The sequence below is a fragment of the Castor canadensis genome, chromosome 4 (genome assembly GCF_047511655.1).
Source record: "Castor canadensis chromosome 4, mCasCan1.hap1v2, whole genome shotgun sequence".
NCBI classification, from domain to species: domain Eukaryota; kingdom Metazoa; phylum Chordata; class Mammalia; order Rodentia; family Castoridae; genus Castor; species Castor canadensis.
This window is the reverse complement of record NC_133389.1, coordinates 167395410-167419935: the sequence shown is the minus strand read 5'-3', so window position 1 is coordinate 167419935 and position 24526 is coordinate 167395410. Positions and strand designations below refer to the sequence as shown.

The 24526-nt window shown below is 46.6% G+C and overlaps 1 protein-coding gene across 1 annotated transcript; it reads right to left on the bottom strand.

The window, feature by feature from the left end:
* Nucleotides 1-416: 416 nt before the first annotated feature.
* Nucleotides 417-13984, bottom strand: Stk11ip (serine/threonine kinase 11 interacting protein). Its single transcript, XM_074071822.1, has 25 exons — nt 13893-13984; nt 13636-13721; nt 12270-12475; nt 12012-12086; nt 11584-11679; nt 11149-11256; nt 10962-11033; nt 9768-9894; nt 9439-9542; nt 9226-9321; nt 9006-9047; nt 8671-8817; nt 8425-8509; nt 7524-7883; nt 7170-7375; nt 6787-6900; nt 6479-6656; nt 4496-4726; nt 4275-4378; nt 3108-3205; nt 2833-3011; nt 2531-2612; nt 2269-2339; nt 1523-1770; nt 417-824 (listed from the first exon to the last, which is right to left on the bottom strand). The coding sequence occupies exons 2-25, from the start codon at nt 13694-13696 to the stop codon at nt 678-680; spliced, it is 3237 nt and encodes a 1078-aa protein (XP_073927923.1). The 5' UTR covers nt 13697-13721; nt 13893-13984; the 3' UTR covers nt 417-677.
* Between the last annotated feature and the right edge of the window lie 10542 nt (nt 13985-24526).

The following is a 24526-nucleotide window of genomic DNA, read 5'->3' as shown; positions in this document are numbered from 1 at the left end:
CTCTCCCAAACACCCTCTGCAATGGTCTGAGGTCATCACGCTTCAAGGCAGGCACTCTACCACTTGAGCCACTCTGCTAGCCCTGTGCTGGGTATTTTCGATACAGTCTCTCAACAATTTGCCCAGGCTAGCTTAGAAGCAGGATCCTCCTCATTTCTGCCTCCTGAGTAGTTAGAATTATAGGCGTGAGCCACCACAACCTAGCTATTGGCAGTGATTCCTGCCTGGCCATGTCACAGGTCACTAACAACTGGAGGACTGGGGGGTGCCCATGGGTCAAGAGTCCAACTTGGCCAGAGTAGAGGTAGGAAAGGGGTCTCACAGTACAAACAAGGCCGCTAAGGCTTCCCAATAAGGAAGAAGTTAGAGAAATAGCAGGCCTTAGGAGTAATGCATTAAGTACCACCCATGACACATGAAATGGAAACAACTTTATTGATACCTGAGAAAAAGTTCAAAGAAAAAATTCTCACTGACTTAGCCTATCCTCTTCGGCCAGATCATCCAGGGGCCTGAACAGTCACCCTTCCTTTAGGCTGTAGGTCACTTGGGGCCTCATTAGCCGGTGACCAAAGACTGGAAAAGTCTACAGTCAGTCTGAAAGCCAGACCTAGAGGGAGAGAGAGCATCTGCAGTATGGTTCCTGAGTCAGGGCTGGGGTCAGCATGGAAGTCTCATCAGTCAAAGTCTAGAGCCTCCTGGGTGATAATCCGGAGTTCAATGGAAAATAACTCCTCCCAGGGCACCTGGATCCAGGCCAGCAGGGCTGTCAGCTGCTCTCCGCATACAACGCGGAGTGCCCAGAAACTCTCCAGCCGAGATACCTGCAGACCAGAGCAATTAGCAAGGTGAAACATGCAGGGGCCACTCCAGGGTAAGGGCAGGAGAGGACTCAGGGGAGGACTCACCACCCTTCTTGACTCATCTCTTCCCCTTCCCAAGCCTGTATCCCTCCTCATAAAAGATGCAACCCTAAGCCATATAGACAGAGTCCAATGGGCACTGACTACAAGCCTTCAGAGGGCTCACACACCCCATCTCGCCTCTAATCTTCCCTATCGGAGTCAACTTCAAGGAACAACATGGGTTTAGCTCCTGACTCTACCACTTGTCACTTGGGGAAGTTAATGTCTTGGTTAACATCTCCAAGCCTCAGTTTTCTCCTCTGTAAAACAGGACCAGAAAAAGCCCTTCCCCCATGCTGTGGTTGTGAAGGTCAAATGGTCAAATGGCTGACACAGCAGGCATACCACACAAACTCACAGCAGCCAGTGCCTCACCATAGGCCTCCCAGCTAGGAAGTGGCTGGGCTCCAAGGCCAAGGTGTTCCCACTGCTGACCACTGCCTCTTGTTCTATGAGTTGCTCATCCAAAACCCAGGTCCTCACACCCCAATCCTATGTTCCTTCCACCATGCCTGCCCATTCCCCAGCTCTGTCCTGCTCCCAATCCCGAGTCTTCCTAGACCAGTTTCCATACTGCCCTCATTGCTCACCACTCCTCCCCACATGCGCTCACACACCTCGTCATAGAAGACCAGCCTCAGGTCCTCAGGGGCTGTGCGATAGAGCAGCACCGAGCTCAGACTGCTGAGTGGCTGCTGCTCCCTGACTTGCAAGGAAGGCCTTGGCCCCAGGAGAGAAGCCTGCTCAGAGGTTCTGCCAGATGCTTCCAGGAGCAGGGGCTCTGCCTGGGACCCTGCAAGATCCTCATCTAACAGGTACAGTGTGGATAGAGTCAGCAACAAGGATATGGGGCAGGTAGAGGCGCCTGGAGGGAAAGAGGCAGAGTGGACGGTCATGGAGGGTCTGGATTCTAGGGGCCCTCTCTGGAGAAGAGGTGTGGAGCCCTCAAAGGAGAGAAGACAGCCTGTGCCCCTGGGAACCAAGGCCCTCCCTTCCCCAGACTCCAGGAATCTCTAGTCTCCAAAACCTCTAAGAACCCACACTAAAGGAGTCCATCCATCAGCCACCCCAAATCAGGACCCATTCCACCTCTAATGGAATGAGGGGAGCAGACTCAGCCAAACCACTACTTCAGGGACACCTGCACCCCAAAGCAAAGGTCTCTGGGCAGCTGAGGACCAGGGTGCGTCCTGATGCCACCTGGAGAGGCAGTGTCATGGGGATGCCTGGAGGGCAAGGAGTCTAGATTCTAGGAACCAAGAGTTGCTACCAGGGCACTGGGGAAGTGCTAGGGGGGCTGGCCAGTGGCTTGGGTCAAATTGGGGTACAGAAATCAGGGAACATCTAACAGCAAAGGTCTCACCTTCGACAAGAAACACCCGAAGGTAGAAGAACTGGGGAGGTTCCGAGGAAGTATCTTTTTCCAGCAATGGCCTGGAGAGGTATGACATGCACAGGAAGCGGGTCAGCCAGGAGAGGAAGGGCTTGGAGGGAGGGAGCGGGGGGAGGGGCATGGCCATGTGGATGGGCAGCAAGCCCAGGGCCTGATCAGCCCAGGACCATGTCTGCACTCTATAGAAAGAGGACCTAGGTACCAACTGCACCTTGACCTCCTGTCAACTAACCAGAGCCGATGCTGCGAGGTCACCTCCTCCTCCGTGGTACGGATGCAGTTCTTCCGGGTTGGGGGCAGAGATTGCAAGACACCTAGACAGAGCCAGCCAGGGACAGGAACCCTCAGGGGGCTCTGTTCTCTTCTATCCCAACCTCTCCACCTCTCAATCCTTCCCATTTTCCCAATTTTAGACTTCAGAAACCTCTACATCTATGAGCCCTGTGATCCCGTTTCCACTGCTGGGCATCAACCTCAGAAGCTGGCCCTTGATCCCCCAGTCTCCCTGCCCCACCCTCTCTGCCTCCTCCTCACCAACAAGCTCCTCAAGGAAAGCCCGACACCGCCTGGCATCTCGGGGCAACAGTACACAGCTACCCACACCAGCTGCCCACTCCAATCTCAGGCTTTGGCCTGCCAGGCCAAGCTCCATGACACTCAGATCCTGCAGGGGAATGGCTAGGGTGGGCTGGAGCCAGCTGGCTGGAGGCCCACTGTGGATGGGAGAGAGGAACCAAACATAAGAAGAGGACAGGATGAGAAAGAAGGGAAGTCTGACACTACCCTGGCCACATGCCTATCTTACTCACCAGATCGCTCCCATCACCTTCAACAGGTAAAGGCTGTGATCGGACACAACCACAAGACACAGAACTTCCCCTGTGTGGCCTGCCAACACTGCTGGCACCTAAGGGGAAGAGGAAGTTAAACAGAAACCAGAAAAGAGAACCAAGGAGGTGGGGGAGCCAAATGGAAAGCTGAGTTGCCCTCCCCACTGCCAATCATCAGTGTCAAGCTTAACAGCCTCTCCTCCTACCATTATACTACTCTCTTCCTGAGGCCCTGTCCACACTCAAATCCCAGCATGTCTCAGCTTGTCTCCCTGACTATCCTCTCACGTCCTCTAACCCACGCTCCACACTCTGCCAAATGGACAATCATAAATAACAAAACTAGTCGCCATTCCTCTGCTCCAAACCCTCTGATAGCTCCCAGTGGCCCTGGCCATTCCTCTGCTCCAAACCCTCTGATAGCTCCCAGTGGCCCTGGGTCCCATCCAAACTTCTTGGCAGACACTCCAGGCAATTCCTGAACCAGCCCCTGCCTGTATCTCAGACTCACCTTAGACAGGTTGCCCCATCCAGGTACTTCTCCCCACTAGCTACTCTCTCACCTCCATGCACTTGTTGCTTCATTCACCTACAGCATCCTTTCCCTTCCTACTCCTTCCTCATCCTTCAAGACTAGATTTAGGCATCACCTACCAGGAAGGATTCTTGACTCACTCAGGCTAGATTAGCCACCCTTCTAGGACATTTTACCCTGATCACAGCATTTTCACATTGCATGATCTTCTCAGTTTCCTATATCAGACTCTTAAGATTGAGGACAAGACAGACTGATTTAACTTTAGTGACTCACACACATCAGGTGCTCAACAGAGGGTCTAGTGACATTGTGTGTGCATAATGATAGGGGGCCCCATTTACTAACTGCCAGGTGCCGTGCTGTGCTAAGCAGCTTACAATGTTAGAGCTCAGCTTCCACACTCTGTAAGGTATGAAGTATTATCTCCATTGTGCTAGGGACAACTGAGACTCAAGTACCAAGGAATGTGGCCAAAGCCACACAGCTAGTAACTGTTGTAATTGAAACCAGAAGCCAGATTTGGTGGTTCCCAAGAGCTCAACCTGACTCTAGCTACTTGAGTGGACAGTGGGCACCCTGATCAAGGAGGGTAGTGCCAAGCAACAGACTTTGATGCAGCACTGGAACTCTTCCTGGGCATCAGTGAACACCTCAACATCCAGAAAGAGCCGGAGTCGATGGTCCACAGAGCGGAGGCCACAGGGCTCAGGGGCTGGAGATAACAGATAGGCCATCAGCCTGGAGGTGGCAGCCCATGGCTCCATCTCTACCTTCCATACATGTCCATCACTCCCCAAGCCCACCCCCATCTTGTTTTGCCCATACTCACGGGGACTGAGGCTCCAACTGCTGTCGCCATGGGAGATGGATACTTGAGGTGGGATGCTATCAGCCTTGTTGAGCTGGTTACTGTGGCCAGGACAGTCACAGACAGAGCTGGGGGACTGGGAGGGAGTTTGTAACTGCTCTCCCTGGTTCTGCTCCCTATTGAAGGGTTCCCCAGACAGAGCCAGGAGAACCACATGGTCACTCCCACAGTTTGGGCACACAGCAGGAGATTCTGGGGAAGTAGACACACAGGATCTGTGAGCCTCCCCAACACAGCACACCCCCACCACATTCATATTGCTCTTGGACCTATCCTGGCCCTACACCTCTAGCTTCATACATGACCACCATTCCCCTAACCCCTTATTTCCCTCTCCAGGCACAGATCTCTCTCTATCCCAGTGGGAGCTAAACTAACCCATGTCCATAGTCAAAATATGTCCCACCTTGTAATCCCAGACCCTCTCAGATTGGGTCTAACACAACCAGGCCCTGCTCTGGTCCCCTCCCATGCCCTTGAGCTGGTCAATCTCTACCAGTAACAGATTGGGAAAGGTAGGGAGGCACCTGGTGCCAGATCTGGGTCCAACTCCAGGCTCTGTCAATTAGTGGCTCTATAATCATAGGCCAATCATCTGTGCTCTCTGAGCCTGACTCCTATCTATAAGATGGGGATGAGTGTTTATCTTAGAGGGTTGGCAGGATGGCTGAATGGAAGCAGATAAAGAATGCAGAACATGGGTCAACAATGAGAGAAGAGACTCTGCGCAGCTACAATGTGCTGGGCATGTGCTAACTCTCATGTCAATACTATCACATTTTGGCTGGGGGTGTGATTCAAGTGGTAGAGCCCCTGCCTAGCGAGTGTGAGGCCCTGAGTTCAAACCTCAGTATTGCAAAAAAAAAAAATCACATTTCAGCCCCACCAAAACTCTCTCCCTATCCCATTTCGCAAATGAAGAAAGGAAAAAATAATTTACATGCCCTGCCCAAGACCATATAGCTGGGAATAACAACAGTAGCAAGTATAAATGGGGAGCCTTAGTTTTGTGCCAGGTGCTATGCGGGGCCTTAATAGTCACATTTAAATCTAATAGAGTACCATGAGGGGGCTTCATTTTCTACTTTGTTCAGATGGCTCAAAAGAGACTGCAGCACATGGTAATGTGCATTAATAATGCCACCATAGGAAAGATGCCAAAAACTACAGGACTTATGGAGTACAGCCCGAGTCCAGGAGCAGGGGGAGCCTGTTTCCACTGCACAGGTGCTGCTGGGCCTGCAGGGTTGCAGCCCCCTGAGGCAGGCTCAGAGAGGGGGCAATGGAGTGGGGCTCTATTTTCTGGAAAAAAAATTTAGAGCCCTGCTGCAGCTGGTGCCAAAAAAGAGAAAAGTCACTGATAAAAATCATGTGTTTCAACACAGCTGTATGGAGCGTATTCCTTTCCTTTTCAATATCTTCTTCAAAGATCTTGCTTTTTGATTGGTCGATAATGGAAAAATTTCTTAAAAAGCAAAATATGAAAAGATGCCACAAGGCGCTATTTGCTATCAAGTAGCTTACAAGGTCAATCAAGGAAGGACAAACTACGCCAAACCCCAAAGTGTCTTACTCAATAGCCGCTATGTGCAGAGGGAAGCATGACAACCCAACACTGCAGCAAGTACTTGCTACGTTTTATGCCATTCCTGAAATATTAGCCCAAAACACCCAAAAGCATTCAAGTTTTGAAAAAACAAGTATGTTTAAACACAGTTACAGAATGACATTTCCTGACTTTGAGATGAGAAAAACCCAGATGCGGTTTCCTTTGTTTTGTAATGTAGCAATCAGGCAGTTTTATGTCTCCTCCCTATAGGACAATTGGTCCCACTCCCCTAGGCCTTCCACCCAAGGGCTTGTCTGTCACACTCCCCCACTTAAAGTCACTTTCCCTGTACTGAGGGAGCTGTGTGGAGGGGAGATTGAAGGCAAGTCTGGTACCTGTCATTTGGAACAGAGGCATTTTGCCTTTCTCACTGTCCAATCCCAACCTGGGCTCCTCTGGTTTGAACTCACAGCCACAACGCAGACACTGGAATCTGCCCCCCAGCAGCTCCCTGGCCTGCCCAAGGTGCCACTGTTCCACAGTGGTAAATGGGGTCAGCACAGCAAGTAGCTCCTGAAAAAAGGCAGTCAGAAGACAACCGTGAGCAGGAAGATCCCCAGATGGACTCGCCTGACAGACCCCTGGCCCTCCAGCCTGGAGCTGCTCCCTCCAGCTCTCCCCTCAGCCTCCTGGGCCCCATCACCTGGATGGCTGCATGGGCATCAGGCTCCAGCACCACATAGCGACGCAGCCGCCGGTCAGAGCAGATGTAGGAAAAGCGCAGCACAAGGATGGGAGCCCCTGGGAGATCTGAACTCTGCACAGAAAGAGAGGAACAGAGGAAAAACAGCAGGGGCAGAGAGGATTAGGGTTAACACTGAGCACAGAGAAAAATGGTAACTCTGGACCCCATTCAAATGCCTAGCATGAAATCTACTCCTCGGCCTGGCATCCCAAGCCACCCTGCACCACCGTCCACACCCCCAGAGCATCCCTCCTGAGCTCCAAGTGCCCTGAGAGAGGGTGGACAATACCCAGTCAGGTGCCTGGTACAGTCTTCTTCCAAAATCCCAACCCCACCCTCACCTCAAGTACTGGTTCCCCCTGGGTTTGGGTCTCAGACTCTAGCTCAACGGCCACCAGACTCTGTAGCTCCAGTCGCTCCAGGGTTCGAGCTGCTTGGAGCTCCACCTCAAACAAGTGGGTAGAAGTGACCCGGAGAAAGCATTCTCGGCCTCGCATGCCCTCAAGCCCCTGCAGGGGACACACCAACATGGGCCGACACAGCTCCGCTATGGAGAGACCAAGAAAAGAGGCCTAGAGGAGGGAAAAGTACCTAGAGACTCTGCCCTCCATCAGCCTGGCCTTTCCAGAATCTCCCTGACATTGGAACATCACTTGGGTTAGCCCCAGGTCTCCCCATGGACACGGGGTATTTACCTTCCACTTCCTTCTGCTCCCGTTCCTCTTCATCCTCCTGCCTCTCCTTTGCTTCCTCTTCTTTTTCTTGTTCCTCCCTCTCCTGTTCTTCCTGATGCTCCAGGTCCCCCCTGTCCTCTGACACCTTCTGTGGTGACTCCTCGGGGCCTCCAGCTTCGTTCTCTGGAGCCAGAGGGCTGGGGGGACTCTTTAGGCCCACAGCATCCAGAGGAGGGATGCTAAGGGCAGGCATCTTAGAGGTGGCCAGAGGGGAGGTCCCTGAGGTCTCCAGGTGGTTCCTATACTGCAGCCAATCACAGCCAAATCGCTCCCGGAAGCTGTTCAGGAGCTCAAGCTCACGATGTTGTTGCACAAACCATTCTAGAGGGGTGGAGAACAGAGAGCTAATAAGGTCCTACCCCCACCCTAGACAGCACCAGCCTCTTTCTTTGGCTGCTCTGTGCCTTGGGAAACAAAGGGAGGGGACTACAGACCTCTCTCAGCAGCATGTCCCTAAGTGTGGCCTATAGAATGCTGTGGTCACATGCAATCCAGAACCACACGTCAAGAACTGGTTTTGGAGAGTTACAAAACATGGTCACACATCTAAGGCCCTAAGGTGGCCTGCAGGGAAGAAACCTATTTAATTTGGTTTAACCTTGCATTTCTCTGACTTAGTAGCCACAAAATGCTTTTATTGTACAATGTCTTAACACCCACAAAGTTAATGTTTCTTGAAAAGCTCTGGAAAATGCTTCCTGTCGGCAGATCCTTCTCCTTTCCCTAACTAAAAGGACGGACAACCTGTATAATGCACATGCCACCAGGAAGTCAAATTTCCCCTCCTAGACCTGCACAATAATGTCAAGATTAGAAAGCTCTGGAGAAGGGTGGGAGGAGTGGGTGAGTGGGGTGGATTTACCAGCTGGGGAGGGATCCAGAGTTCGGGGCTCTGGGTCTGTATCACTGGGCTCAGAGATGCTTGCCCGCCTCACACGAACTCTGCTCTGAGTTAGAGAGAGAGACAAAGTTCTAAAAAGACAGGGCCTTCAGCCCTATCATCCCTGCCCAGCCACCCAACCTAACAAAAAAGTGCAAGTCCATCAAGATCCCAGAGCCCCTACAAAGAGAACAACCCCAGGAACAAACAGCAGAGAACACCACTTACCTTAACCTTACGAAGCGGAGCTTGGGCTACAACACCCCCAGAGGAGAGGCTGTCACTCAGCTCAGGTCCACCTGAGGTTTCAGAGGTACTCCCTACTGTCCAGGGCACAGGTGGGACCATGGGACCAGAACCCGAGGATGCGGGAGTCTGGTATGTGACAAGAGAAAGAAGAAGTCAGCCAGAAGAGCAGCTCTGCCCTGCCTAAGTTAGCCAAGAGTAGTCCATACTTTCCACTGACTACAGAGACCTTTCCCAACCACCTGTCTCCTCAGTCAGTACCTTCCCTTCATTTCATCTCTCACCAGTTTTTACCATCCTGCTCCCAACACACTGACCTGAAGTTCCTTCAGTGACAAGACTTTGCCGTCAAGAAGGAACTGCACAGAGACAAAAGAGGAGAGGGCCGTGTTCACGGTGGAGCCCAGTGAGTTCCTGTATTAACACAGTAGGGGGCCTGGGTCTTTGGCCCCTCACCCAGAAATGGCAAGAGGGTGCAGGGATTGGGTAAGACTGGGGAGAAAAGGGAAAGCAAGTAGATACAAAACGATCACTCACGCCACGGGCAGCATCCCTGGCCCGAGGTGACAAGTACTGGGCAGTGGCCACACGGTGCTCAGGGTGGAACCACAAAGGATTTCCCTCCAGGTAGAGCTGAGTGGCAGGAAGAGGAGAATGAGGTGGGCTTGGGATCCTCCCTGTGTGAAGAAGGCACTGACCTCTGGCACAGGAGGGCCAGACTTGAAGGTGGCTCCCAGAACCCTAAAGCACCTTGCGGAGCTCAGTCAGCAGCCACAGCGGCCACAGTTCCTTGTGTCCTTCCAGCAGGTTGTAGGCCACATCCAGATGCTGCAATTTCCTCAACTGTTCTAGACCTGGGGTAGAGAAGAGAAAAGAAGAGGGGCATGTGGGTGAGTTTGTGGGTGTGAAGTGATGTGGTAGTGTGTATGCTGAGGGAAGGGGTGAAAGACAAATCAGAGCACCTCAGCCCTGTCTATAAGCCCTCAAGAAGCTCTAGAGGCACATGGTCCCCAGAGCCACCCTGAATCTCATACTCCCCCAGTTCCCTTCCACATCTGCCCCCAACATGTCCCACTCACCTTGCAGGCTCCGAAGCTCATTGCTTCTCAATATCAAGATCCCCAAAGCAGCCCCCGAAGGTCCCATTCTTGGCACCAAGTGCAGACGGTTATAGGAGATGTCCAAATGGTAAAGCTCAGACAAATCCTGGCAGCGGGGTGAGGAGGACAAAGATTCTCACCTTGACCAAGCTTTAGTCAGGGTCCTCTGAGCTCTCTTCTTGACTCCACCTTGGCCTATAAAAACTGCAGACTCTCAGCACAAATGACCTCATCTACCCCCACCCCCCACATTAAAAGACTTGAACAAACACTAGCATAGTTCCCAACAGCTCAAGGTTGCACCCTGAGACACTAACTCCAAACCCCTGAAGTTCCTGCCTGGGAAAATGCAAGACTCCTGGGAAAACCAAGGCTACCAAAAGAATTTACATTTGTTCCAGCCAACACATGAAAGTAGGGCTGGTCTCCCAGTCTCTGCAGGAGGAAACGGACCCAACTTCAGTAAGCTCCAGTTAGTTAGTTAGTGCCACATAGCTTTCTCATGGACCAACACAACACTCTCTATTTTTTTTATAAAGTTCCACCTCCCTGACAGGTGCTTAAACCCACACCCCCACCCCAAGCCTTACTCCTTCTTTCTCCATTTAAAATGCCAGTCACCTTGGTACAAGTCAAAGCAGAGTTCAGGTCACATCAAACCCTCTTCCCTATTGCAACAGTTTAGTACTAATTAAAACCTGTCCTTATCAATTTAATGAGTGCCCAGCTTTGTTTATCTTTGACAGAAGATGGAAAGATATGGGAGAAAGATTTGTCACTATCACAAAATTTACTTTCTGAGCTAGGCATGAGAATAACTAACACCGGATACTCTTCACAACCACTGTGATAAACAAAAGCAGGAACTCCGATGATTTGTACATCACAGGTGAACAAACCAAGAAGCCCATTCATTTGCCCCAAGTCACACAGGTTTAGATGATGAGACTGGAACTCTGCCTTATCTTATGCCACAGCCAATCCTGCAAACAGAACTGGCTCCCGGGATGTGGCTCCACCAGGGGCGAGAGCAAGGTGGAAAACAAATGGACCCAAGAGGAAGGGTGAGAGCAGAGCCACCCAAGGCCCAAGTGCAACAGGCAGGGGCTGCTCACACTTACCATCAGGGAGGGCTGCTCACACTTACCATCAGGGAGGGCTGCTCACACTTACCATCAGGAAGCCTTTGCAGTCCTGAAGTTGATTATGGCTCAGGTTCAAGAAGCGCAGAACTGACAAGAGACGCTGAGAAGGACAGGAAGGAGAAACAGATAACCGGTCTTCATACAGGGACACCTGTCAGCCAACTGGCCCTCCTCCCTAAACTCATCCTTGTCCTTTCCCACTCTAGCGCACTTACCAATGAGCTGTCTAAGGCAGTCAGTGCATTGTAACTAAAATTGGCAGAAAGCAAAGCCAGCCAGGGGAGGGCAGAACAGAGGTCACCACCGCAGACTGAGAGGAGCTCCTGGGAAGGGGACAGGTACTTCATTACTCCACTCTCACCCTCCTCCCCACGCCATGCTCTATCATCCAGTCATTCATTCATCCTTTATATACCAGGCTCCATCTGGAGATGCAGCCTTAAAGAAAGCCTAGGTCCCTGTCCCCAAGGAGTGCACTGTGGAGAGAGCAGCAAGGCAGATACCAGAATATTTAATACAGTATGGCAGGTGTGACAGTAAATACACAAACAGGTACAAAGAGCTGAGGAGTCACAGGGGCAGGAGGGCATACAATAGAGCTTGGTCTCCTGTGTTTCTTAGGATAAGGCATCAGGGCCCACCCTCCTTACCTCTAGTGCCTGGATGCTCCTGCTGCAAATCAGAGTCTCCAGCTGGGAGTAGATGCCTCGGAGGCCATGTAGGCAGTGAAGAGGGACACCTCGGAGCTAGTGCAGGTAAGAAAGGGAAGGAAGAAAGCAGAGCTTCCTGGAAGACAAGGACCTCAGCCCTATCTCCCCTGGCAGGGAGCAAGGAAAAGATGGCAAAGTGAGGCTCATGGCTCAGGGAAGCATCTAATGGGAAGACAGTGCACACTACATTACCATAGAGAGCGAGTGTGCACCGCATTACCCCAGAGAGCGAGTGCGCACCATATTACTACAGACAGTGGCATACTCAAGCCTCCTTCCCCACCAAAAGAGTCATCTTTCTGTCCCCATCCCCAAATGGCTGCTTCAAGTTGGGTTTTGTGCACCACCATGTTCCAACACCTCCATACCTCCAGCTGCCGAAGGGACTTGAAGGGAAAAATCTTGATGGGTCCTGGGAGGCCAGGACCAGGAATGTGAAGCAGCTGAAAAAGAAATATTCAAGTTACTAAGGCGCAGCAGTCTCCCTTTTCTAAGCACCCTTCCTCAGCACAACCACCTGTTCTCCAACACTGTCTGCTTCTCAGCCCTGCCGGCTGCTTGCACCCCTGGCCTTCATCATTCCCTTGGGCTCTCTGCATAGCCTGTCCCATCTCCACATCCAGAACCTTGAGTGAAGGTGTTTTCTGCAGCACATCGAAAAGAAATTGAAGCTGGAGGATGACAGATGAATCAACGGGATGGGAAGGCAGAGCCACAAAGCCTGTCTGGCCAGGACTCCATGGCCCCAGGTACAGCTCGAAGACACGGTTCAGTTGCTGCAATGTGGCAGTCAGCAGGCTCAATGTGCTACATCCAGACAAGACCCTGTCCCCTGCACAGGACAGATGAGAAGAAGGACATAATGAAAGGTCTTTCTCTTTGTTCTAGGACTTTGTGACCACAAAATACAACCACTAAAATCCATACTGTGGATCTTCCACTGCAAAACCAAACTTTTTCTTTTCTTTTTTTTGGGGGGGTATGTATGTACATATGTATGAATGTATGCATGTATTTACTTATTTAGCAGGATTAAGCTTCCTATCTCATCAGCTTGAAAATCTTCTACATCTGCCCCATCCCCTAGTCTTCAAATAAAACTCCAAATGTTCAGACTAGTACATGAGAGTACTTCCATGCAAGGCATCAACTCACTTTTCCAAATTCTTTCACCTTTTCCTCAAAAGAGCTTGATCTACTCCCAGTGCTGGAACTACAGCCAACTTGGCTCACAGCATTCACATTTACTGATATATTCCCTTCTACTGCCCAGCTGGAGATCAACCTCACCCGGAAAGCCTTCTCAGTAAGTAATACTACTGAATTTCCTTCCGCGATCACTCATTTTTACACAAAAATCAACTGGATGCTTTATCTGTAATTTCTTTTTCTGACTGCAGAAATAACACAATTTTATAGACTTTTAATCAATACTAAAATGCATGCTGTAGAAAGACTAACCATTCATTATAGCACTAAGATAATTGCTATTGATTCCAAGTTTGAGGCCAACACAGCAAGACTCTGCCCCTCCCCCCCAAAAAAAACCTGTGGCTTCACAGTGCCCAAGCAATTGTAATAACAACAGCTACTAATTTTGATCACTTACTGTATGTACATACACTGTACTAAATATATAAATTAAAATTGCCACAATTTTTGAGTCCATTCAGTATGCCCATCTGCCGGTGAGGAAAATCGAGGCTCAGAAAACTCAAAACAATGTGGCTAGTTTGAAAGAAGGTTGAGATTCCGACTCACGTGGGTCTGACTCCAAAAGCAATCCCGTGCTTTTAACTCTAAGGAGCTATACTTGGTGCTATACAAAGGGCACCGTAGGCAAAGCATTAGAGCGAACACACACAGAAGGAATTAGTGAACTGACACTTCGTGACCCTATCAGTCGCATCTCTATGACTCAGGAAGTGCCTCCGGAAGGTCGGGAGCACTCCCACCTCGCCTAAGGCCCAGCTTAATCGGAAGTCCACTCACCGGACTCCCGCAATAGCCCGGCGAGCTTCCACACCATGGAGTCCCGCCGAGTGGTCGTCATGGCCACAGGACGCTGAGGGCGGAGCCTGGGAAAAGAGGAAGCGGAAGAGCCTCAGGTGGGCGTTGGTGCCAAAAGTCCAGGGCGTTCGAGTAAATCGAGGCGTCGCGAGGAGAAAAAAAGCAAGAAAGAGGAGCGCGAGAGAGCGTCCTCTCGTTTGCCCTTTCAAGGAACATGAACCCTAGTCTACCAGACTGACCCTGCGGCCGAACCTCCAACCACTTCTGCAGCCCTGCGCCTGTGATGAAGAGGAAGTCCCGCCCAGGAAGGAAGGAAATGCGAGAGACAACCGGAAAGCCTTCGCGGCCGGAAGCCACGCCCTAAGGCCGTAAACGTGTCGATGGGGGCGGAGCGATCCCTCAGCGGCTGGGGAGAGGGGGGCGCCCGGCCCGCCCTGTCTTTCCTCCCGTCTGCGGTGTTTGCACTCTTACTTGTCCCGCAGCGGCCTAGGAAAACTTGACTCGTTGTTTGCAAACTGGGCGGGGACGAAGCTTGGAGAAAGGCAATTTTCAGTTAGTGAGGGAAAAACTCATCCAAAGCGAACTCTTGTTTTCCAATTAAAGGAGAACGTATCCGCCGTGGGAAAGCTGAAAGAGCTGAGGCTGGCGGGGCTGCAACCTCTGAGGTCCCTTTGCCTCCTTTTCCACTGTCTCTACCCAGAATCACACTCAGCCTCACGTGTTACCTAGACATTTTACCATGTTTCGGCTCAGCACACCGGAATCGAAAAGTTGTTATCCCGTAAGAAAGGGAGTAAGGAAGAATGAAGAAAAATAAAGGCAATGACCCAATTGGGGTTATAATACATATATACACAAAAATATTATAAGGAGACTCCCTGTGTAGCTACCTTTTTCTCAAACAAGCAAAAATGCTATTTTTTTTCTTTTTTCTTGTGCAAAATTAGAGACAGGAGGACAGAAAATGTTCTGCCCAGGGTGGGGTTGGTACCAGTGGGAGGGGGGAAGGTGGCAGGGAAAGGGGTTAGGAAGGTGAATATGGTGCAAAAACTGTTACATATGTATATAAATGCAGAGATGATACCTGTTGAAACTATTCCAGGAATGAGGGGAGGGGAGATAAAGGAGACCAGCGGAGGGGGTGAATTCAAGTATATTTGATACATTGTAAGAACTTTTGTAAATGTCACAATGTTCCCCCACCCAGCACAACAATAAAACGAATTAAATAAATAAAAGAACTAGCAGTAGTTAGAATATTTAGGATACCGCAATAGGTACTGCCCAATAATATGTAGCTAACAGTCACAGGTGTCTGTAAAAGTTCTTCATATTATTAACCACATTTGGAACATTCAAGAGCCACGTGTACTTAGTGGTCCATGTGTGAGATGATACAGATATGTAGAACATTGCTATCGAAAGTTCTACAGGGCAGAGCTGATCTGATAGTAAAACCTCTCAAGAACCAAAGCCTTCTGATGCCCAGTTCAGAGCTCTAAGTATTTTGTGCAAGACCCTATACAAGATAGAGACTTAAAGCAGCAGGAGGGCTGCAAGCCCCTCAAGAAGGGTACTGACCCTAGAGTCAAACATCATTTCTTATGAAATGTTACCTGAAGCAGTCTTACATTTAGAAATAGAGAAGGAAACTCTTCCTCCTTATTCAACACCATATAATTCCTATGCCAGAACCTAGAACACAGGTTCCTATAATACTACAGTATTAGTATTGTTAGTATATAGTATTATTCATTTAGTAGTACTAAATGAAGGGTAAATCTGTGGCTCAAAACAGTCTTTGGGCTGGGTGCCGATGGCCTAACTACCTGGGAGGCTGAGATCAGCTGCTCACAGTTGCATGTGCCTGTCATCCCAGCAATGCAGAAAACTGAGTACAGGAAGATCACAATTCCAGGCCTCCACCATGAAGAAAAGTTCCTGTGAACCCATCTATGAAACAAGCTATGGCAGGAAGCATAAAATAAGAAGATCACAGTCCAAAAAGACAGTTTTTGTTTTGGAATATATTGTGTTTATATTTAGTGCTGGAATATTCTGGAATACTTGAGAGATATTTAGGTTCTTTAGGTACCAGCATGCTGTTTAGTAAAAAAACAAACAAAACAAAACAAACAAACAAAAAGGCCAAACAGCATTTAAAACCTTATACTGCTACTTGTAATGTATTTATTACTGGTATCAATCCAACTGTTGTTTTCTGAATAAACTATGTAAACTGTTAAAAAAAAAATGAAAATGAGAAAACAGATTCGCAGAGGCTAGGTTACTTGCCAAGGTCATTCAATCAGTAACCAAGAGTGCCATACTTTCTTGGGTCCAAGTTCTCATTGTAGCTTTTACCGGGCGCCTGGTCAAATGCTGACGTCCACTGCTGGACTAGATTAAGAAAAATGTCTTTTACCAAAATTTCTGGTTTTCAAGGAAATTTTCTTTTATGAACTGCCCCTTTTCTGCACAAGAAAATTAAAATGGATTGTAAGCTAGTTGAGAGTAGGAATAAGGCCATTGTCCTCTTTACCAACTTGTCAAGTTTGAAGGACAGTTTTTAAACACTTTTGTTAGTATATGATAGTTAAACAAGGTTTCATTGTGACATTTCCATATAAACATATTTTACCACTCCAGTTTGATTCGCCCTCCACACCATTCCTCCTCTTAAACTAACTTCAACAGGTTTCCATGTTCCATATTCATACTTGTGTAGAAAGTACACCAACCATATTCACACTCCTTTACCCTGTTCATTTACCCTCCCTATCTCACTAGTGCTCTCCCTTAACATGACCTATTTTACATTTTTGTCCTTCATTGTTTAAATGTCTATTGTTCAGTAGGGACTTAGCTTTGGTATTTTACCTGTAAATATATTGTGCTTAAATCAGACTAACCCCCTCTACTAATCTTCCTTACCCTTTTCCCCTACAAGTTTTCACTGTGTCTTGTTCCTACAGAGATGTAATGTATTTCATTGTTACTCACTCTCTTTTCTTTTCCTTCTCCCTTAGTCCTCTCTAACAGGCCCACTTTTGAAAACATGTTTTATATATGTGTGTGTATGTATGTATGTATATATGATAGTGCTTGTATTTGTATTTGATCTATCTTCCACATGAAAGAAAATATGTGACCTTTGTCTTTCTAAGCCTGGCTAACTTCATCTAAAGATGATGTTCTCCAGTTCCATCCATTTGCCTGTAAAGGAAAAAATTTCACTCTTCTTTATGACTGAGTAAACTTCCATTGTGTACGTATATATATATAATTGCATATATATATATCATTGTATATATCACATTTTCTTAATCCATTTATCAGTTGTGGGGCATTTGGGCTATTTCCATGGCTTGGCTGTTGTGAATCATGCTGCAATAAACATGGATATGCAAGTGTCTTTGTCGTAACCTGACTTACATTCCTTCATATATATGGCCAAGAGTGGTATTGTCAGATCATATGGTAGTTCTATTTTTTTGAGGAGCCTCCAAATTGTTTTCCAGAATGGTTGCATTAATTTACATTCCCACCAACAGTGTAGGAGGATTCCTTTTTCCCCTCAAGGGGTCATATTTTTGAAAGACAAAATAGTTGACATGGCAATGTATAACCCAGAACCATGCAATTTAGCATTCAGGGCATACTATGTATGATCTGAGCCAAAAGCCTGTAAGATGGTTAAATAAGTGGAACTACATCATGAACAGAAAAGCAATATACAAATATGAAGTCAAAGTAGGAGCTCTAAATTTTTGTTGAGTTATTAATCTTATAACCTGAGGATTGTTAGTTCCTGTTTATCAATCACCTGAAACTAGGGAGGGAAGTCTCCCACACTACAACTGCCAAGTCAGCTTCTCTTAGGTAAGAAACATTCTGAGTTTCTGACATCACAGTGCCTTGAAACATCTGTGTTCAACCTTGTCTCTTCAGCCCAAAGTTATTTTCTGAGAATTGTTCCATTTGAATGGGTTGTCCCTATGGCCAGATTTGTTCTACATCCCTTTGTCCCTTTGCTTTCAAAAATGAGACCAAATCAAAGAAAGCTGAACCACATAAAGAAAAAAAAATAGATCTATTAAGAGAGGCTGCTGCAGGAGACTAAGTAGTTCTTCTTTCCACCCCCCTGGTGAGGCCCACTTCCCTTTCTGCCCTTGACCTCAGGCAATGCCTTGGTGGCCTTCCAAAGAATTCTCTCTCCCTCTCTCTCTCTCTCTCTCTCTCTCTCCCTCCCTCTATTCCCCCCCCAAGTTAGAGTGTACTTCTGTAAATTGCTACCATAAGAACCTTGACTATGACAAAACTTTTTAAAAAAGTAAAGTCAAAGAGAAAAAGAAAATCCTGTTTACTAAACCTACCAAAAAAGATGCATATACACACACTTACATACATAACTTTTTGAGAAATGTGCCAGATTTATAAGAAGAAAACAAAAGAACTTTAAAGACTTTAAAAATGAATTTAATAAATAAAAAGAGATCATGTTTCTAATGGGAAGATTCAATATTATAATGATGTTAACTCAATGCAATTTCAATCCTAATCCCAATGGTAAGATTTTGGAACTTGACAAGTTGATTCTAAAATTCATCTGGAAGACTAAACATATGTGCACAGCCAAGAAACTTGGAAGAAAAAATAACCAAGAGGCACTAATAGGGGCCTTGCCCTACCAGATAGCAAAGTGTCCTATCAAGTCACAGTGACCAAACCAACATGATAATGACAAAGATAGGTGAATGTTAATAGACCAGTGAAACACAGAACAGAAACAATCATGATTTCATGATACAATTGACTTTAAAGTAAAGAAGTAAATAAAGAGTTATTCAGTAGTTTTAGAACTAGCTGTCCATCTGGAAAAGCTAAGTTCCTTTCCTTACATCCTGCACATTAGATTCCAGAAAGATTAAAGAGCTAAATATTTTCTAAGAAATTAAATCCGGCTGGGTGTGAGGGTGCACACTGAAAATCTCAGCACTTGGGATGTAGGGGCAGGGCTCTCCAATACGTAGCAAATTCCAGGTCAGCCTGGAATTCTATTTCAAATAAGTAAGTAAATCTAAGCACTTTAAAGTGTGAAGCTCAAATTCACTTCTTAAACAATTCTCTTTAGAAAGGTATGCAGTCATTTCAAAAAATTATCATTAAACAGTAATGTTGAATAATTTCGTACCATGAATGAAATAATTTTCTTAAAGAAATGCCATGACATCATGCTCAACTTGTAAACACTGTTTTGAGCTTTCCCCCCCTAAGAGTAACACACCACCTAAAATCAGAAATGTGAAGCTGGTCCTACCAACCACATGATGAAGACCTCTCAGCACAGCAGCGGATCTGATACTGGAAAGAATCTGCTCACATTCTACCCTTGTGTTCCACAAGAAGAGAACTGCTATTGGTAGGTCCCTACTACTACTAAGGAGTATTCTGTGCACATGCTTATAATTTTAAAAAATGTAAGGAAAGCATACCAGTTACTGGCTTAAGCTATAGGCATGAAGAGAGTCAAGGGTATCTTCACATAAGAATGACAAATTCAGCTACAGGAAAATACAGACATCAGATCTAGATTCAAAGCCTGCCTGTATTGATACCTTGGAGCATGCAAGATTCAGGACTGTTGCCCACAGAGGAACAAAGTCATAGTTCATCTTTAGGACATGAGCCATTGTTCTGACCTCCCCACTCTGATGTCACAGCCTCCAACTGAAGATAACTTGGCCTAAAAATTTCTGCAAAATGGAAATTTCATAGCTGGATTAAGGGTGAGGAAGTGAAATTGGATGATGTACTTGTTTTACCAACTTGATGTCTTCATGAAGTGGGAAAAGGGGAATAAAGAATGTGAATATGACCTTCACAAATAGAGTTTTGGTAAAAGAGTTTGTGCTAGAGAGGAGTGCATGTGTCAGCATCTCAGCCCCAGGATTGAATGATGGTGCAAGGCAGGCCTTGCTCCATGAGTTGCCTCATAGAGCCTCTTGGCTTTGCTATCAGAACTGTCCATAAGAAATTGGCCCAGGAATTGGATCAGCCACCCAAATTGAACATCTAAGACCTAGCATCAGCACACAGAAGGTCTGGCCTAAGAACTCTGCATGAAACTGTGACAGAGCAAGCTCACCAGAGCCTGCCTGGTTCCTGGAGAGACTGGACTGAACAAGAGGCATGCAAAGAGAAAGCCAAAGAAGCAGAAGCCAAGCTTAATGTGAAATCAGAGAAGCTAGAGCCTAAGAATGGCTGACTAAAAAGGAAGCAACAAAATGACAATATTCCCATGACCCAGCAGCAGCTCTGGTCACCAAGCCTGAGAGGATTTTGCAGCTCTGCATAAAATAAACAGGGGCATTCCATAGTAACTGAGATAACAAGAAAATGCCTTAATTTACTTCATCATCTATCATGGAAACCCATGGACTCATTTGAGAAGGGATAAAGATAGACTGTGAAAAAGACCAAGACTATGCATTCAATTCAGGACATAGGAAGGGAAAGGAGAGATGGAGACTCTCCTTTCAAAGTGGTCTGAAAAAAGCAGAAGTTTGAGAAGAAATGTGAGTAGAGGCAGGAATGGAGAAGAAAGGAAAACAGAACTCAGGAGAGAAACAAAAAGACACCATCTCAGCCCCTAAAGGCCTGCAGGCAAACTCAAGTACTTGTGTGATGCATGTCTTCCACCCCAATTCTCCCAGCACACAGGGTGGAAGAGAGAGGGGAATGGACCATAACAAAGGAGGAAGCTGCAAATGGACTAACAATAAGACCTGCAGTGTGATACAGGTGACACAGTGGAAAAAGAGAAACGAGCAAAAACGAACTCAAGGCTTAGGGGCTCTGGCTAATGGAACACGTGGGGCATCTTGGGAATCTCAGAGCCTCTGTAGAACCACAGTTAAAGCAGTCTTTTGTTCTTTTGTTTGTTCAACAAATATTTTCTCAGCCCTGACTTTGTGCCAGATCCTGTGTTAGAGTCTAGGTAAATAAAAGAGACAAAGACATGACCTGGTGGTGGAAGAGACAGACCCCAACAATCACATGACCAAATTGTATTAGTTTTCTGTTGCTGCTATAACAAATTAGCTATCAAACTTAAAACAATACACTTATTATCTTATGGTTCTGAAGTTCAGAAGCCCAAAATAGGTCTCACTACCTAAAATTAAGGTGTCAACAGGGCTATCCCTGACTCTTCTGCTTCCTAGTCAACATTTAAGCATCCTTGTGATTACACTGGGCCTATCCAGATAATCCAGGATAATCTCTCCAGTTTAAGATCAGTTGATTGGTAACCATAATTTTATTACAGTATTGACATAACATATTCACAAGTTCTGAGGATTAAGTTGCAGATTCTATCTACCACAGACATGAAATATGTTACAGTAGAGATAGTGCCATGGCAGATAGTTCTGGTTCAAGGCTGCAAACTGAATATGTGTTACAGTCGCTCCCTCCCATCCTAAATGCTTAGAAATATCAGAAAGAGATCTAAAAATAAGTAAATAAATTTATAATCACTTTGGAAAGCAAGGAGAGCCCTTGGTGAACCAGAAGCCATGAGAAATCTCTGAAAGATAAATAACAGGTAGAAAATGGTCAAAGAAGAAAACCACCACCCATAACATACACAGCAATAAACTATCCCAAGAGTAGAAAACACCACCAAGGCGGGTTTCGGAGCAGGGGTACTTGGAGAACCCTACATGTTTGGTGGTACTGAGGCAGGCACCACCAAACATGTCAATCACACCACACTCCCCGTCTTACTTCCAGAAGGGCGGACAGAAATTCCAGCAGGACTATCTGTCTGCAAGTAGGAGCAGTGGATATGAAATCATCAAGTAGAGAGGACGGTGCTCCTGGAGGCTGGAAAGCAGGGAGAGCCCTTGGTGGTGCTGGGAGGAGAGGAAAGGGAAGCATCCATTTTCAGAAGTCCAAAGAACCCCACTCAGCAGTATATCCCACCCCTGCTAGACAACTGTTGATAATAGACTATGACATACACCATGGGTTATCTCATTCTCCATTCTCCAAGGAGTGTACAGACAGAGAAGGCAACCAGGCTAATGGAGAATCTTAGACAAAAGAAACTTACAGAACAAGAGCAGGACTTTAGGATAAACTTGAGATGACATTCCATTCATTTTCTTGAAATCAAATGGAAAATCAAATGTGATGAAGAAATAACAATGTGCACTCAAGAGAATGACCAGAAAAGGCACAGTGAGACCGTACATGTGTGACCTGGAGGAGAATCATGGCCAACCCTGGGGAAAAAGCAAAACCCTATCCCCCAAAACAAGATGGGCATAACAGCTCACGTCTACAGTCTCAGCAATGCAGGAGGCTGTAGATAGGGTCTCTGTCTAGCTTGGCCCCAGGCAAAGACCCATGACCCTACCTAAAAAATAGCTAAAGCAAAGAAGGTTGTAGCTATGATTCAAGTATTAGAGCACCTGCCTAAGCAAGTGAAAGTGTCTGAGTTTGAAATGCAGAACTGCCAAAATAAATAAATGAACAAACAAATAAATAAATGGATTTGTCAGCACAAAAGAAAATTGAATCCATGAGAGAGAAGAAAAAGCAACTGGAAAGCTTGTCTCCCACCCCTGCATTTCTAGTGGGAGGTGTATTTTCTTTCTTCTCTTTAAATTTCCTTACCTTATCCTGTTAAACTAAAATAAATCCTTGCTAAAACTTAAAAGAAGAAGCAGCTGGAGGCATGGTTCAAAAGGTAGAGCGCCTGCCTGAAAAGCACAAGGCCCAGAGTTCAAACCCCAGTACTGAAGAAAAAAAAAAGTGTGATGGGGGAGAATAAGAAGCCAAAAGCAATGGTGAGCAAAACTTTGAATATATTTCTTCAGACTAAAGAATCAAAGAAGAATAGGACAATAGACAGGCACAGTGATGCATACCTGTAATCCAAGCATTCAAGAAGGCTGAGGCAGGAGGATTGAGAGTTTGAGGCATGCCTGGGCTACACAGAGAGACCCTGCCTGAAAAACACACACACAAAGAAAAACAAAACAACTTTAACAGCAACAAAAGATATATAGCAAAATAGGCAGAAAGTGGGAGGGGAGAAGAAAAAAAAAAGAAACATTAAAAGAATAAGAAATTTCAAAGACTAAAAGCAACTACCATCTCTGGGAACTGCCCCAGGGTCAGACTGCCCTCTTCAACAACAAACACAAGTAGTTTCATCTCTTTAGGAAGCATATTTGAAGACAGAACAGAGGAATGTTGTAGAGGGAGGTACACAGACCTGTGAACTTGAACTAGACTTCTGAAGACCAAATCTGGGTTCCACCACTTGCCAAGGATGTGACTCTAGTTATGTTATTTAATCTCTTCGTGCCTTAATTTCTCCATCTATACAATGGGTGTAATATTAGTGCCTGCATCATATGAATATGAGCTGTAATAACAGAACCATGTGAACTAATAACCTCCTAAAAATCCACCTCCTTGTTGTTTATTTTTTGTTTGGTTGGGGTTTTTTGTTTTTGTTTTTCTTAGGTTTTTTGAAAACAGGGTGTTGCTATGTATCCCAGGCTATCCTGGAACTCACAATCTTCCTGCCTCAGCCTTCCAAGTACAGAGATTACAGGTTGTGATCCACCATACCAGGCAAGGCCACCTCTTACTACCATTGCCTTGGAGGATAAATTCCAACACTGGAAGTTTGGAAGGATATCAGCATTGACACCATAGCAGGTGGGAAGAGCAAAAGAAGAATGGGTTTAGGATTGATTGCTAAATGATTTTTTTTTCTTTTTATGGTACTGGGAATTGAACACAGGGTCTCAAGCTTGCTAGGCAAGTGCTTTATCACTTGAGCCATGCCCCCATTCCTGCCAAAGCCTTTTATACCACATAAAGAAAGGTGAACTCTGTGTGGACATGACCACCCAGAGAGAAACTTGGCAACCATATGAAGGATGGATGGAGGAGCAAGGAATGACTGCTTTGAGATTGGTTAAGGAGACTGGGAATCGCCCAATGAAGAATTGAAAAAATAGTGCTGGAAGTGATAAATCACACTTGTAGTCCCAGCACCCAGAAGACTGAGTAGATCACAAGTTTGAAGACAGCCGAGATTATACAGTTAGACCCTGTTTTTTGTTTTGTTTTGTTTTTTTAAGTTGCAAAACAGGGTCTGTGTAGGGAAAAAGAATGCACTTGATTTGAGAGATGATTAAAAGTCAACAGTACGCATCCCTCAGCATCTACCCCACCTTTTTGTGGCAACTGTCCCCTGCCTTGGCAAAAGCACCCTTTTTCTACCTGCAGCCCTTAACCTTGCTGTGATTTGGATGTTGAGTATCCCCCAGCAGTCTCCATGTTGGATGGTATTAGGAGGTGCTTTGATCTAGTGGGAAGCCCTTAGTTCATTGGGGGTGTGCCCTCAAAGGGAATTGTGAGAACTTGGTCTTTTCTTTCTCTTTGCTCCAGTTCAAGATGTGATCATTTGCACCTACAGGTGCTCCTACTGTGATATGCCACCATCCTCTGCCCTTACCAGAGGCCCACCCAATTTTTTACTTTAAAGCCTCCAAAACTGTGAGTGACATAAAACTTTTCTCCTTATAGGCTAGCTGCCTCAGTTATTTCATTGTAGTAACGCAAAACTGATTAATACAGTGCGTCAGGCTCCTGGCTCCAAGAGTAGGACACGTGATCTGGGCTAAGTCATTAGCTCATTCTGTTCCTCAGGTCACCTTTCCTGAAGAGCACATAACCCTAATAGGCCAATATCTTGAGACTTTTGTAAGCCAACTCCCTCCAGCTGAACCAAGTGACATGATGGTGGGAATCTGGAGCTGCCCACAGTCATCATGGGCCTTGG

Excerpts from the sequence above, each read along its gene's own strand:
- Stk11ip (XM_074071822.1), bottom strand. The coding sequence starts at position 13,696 with ATGACGACCACTCGGCGGGACTCCATGGTGTGGAAGCTCGCCGGGCTA. Across the intron at positions 11,680-12,011 it reads AGTCCCTTCGGCAGCTGGAG|CTCCGAGGTGTCCCTCTTCA; the intron begins GTATGGAGGTGT and ends TACCTGCACTAG. Across the intron at positions 7,884-8,424 it reads TCTGGATCCCTCCCCAGCTG|AATGGTTTGTGCAACAACAT; the intron begins GTAAATCCACCC and ends CCACCCCTCTAG.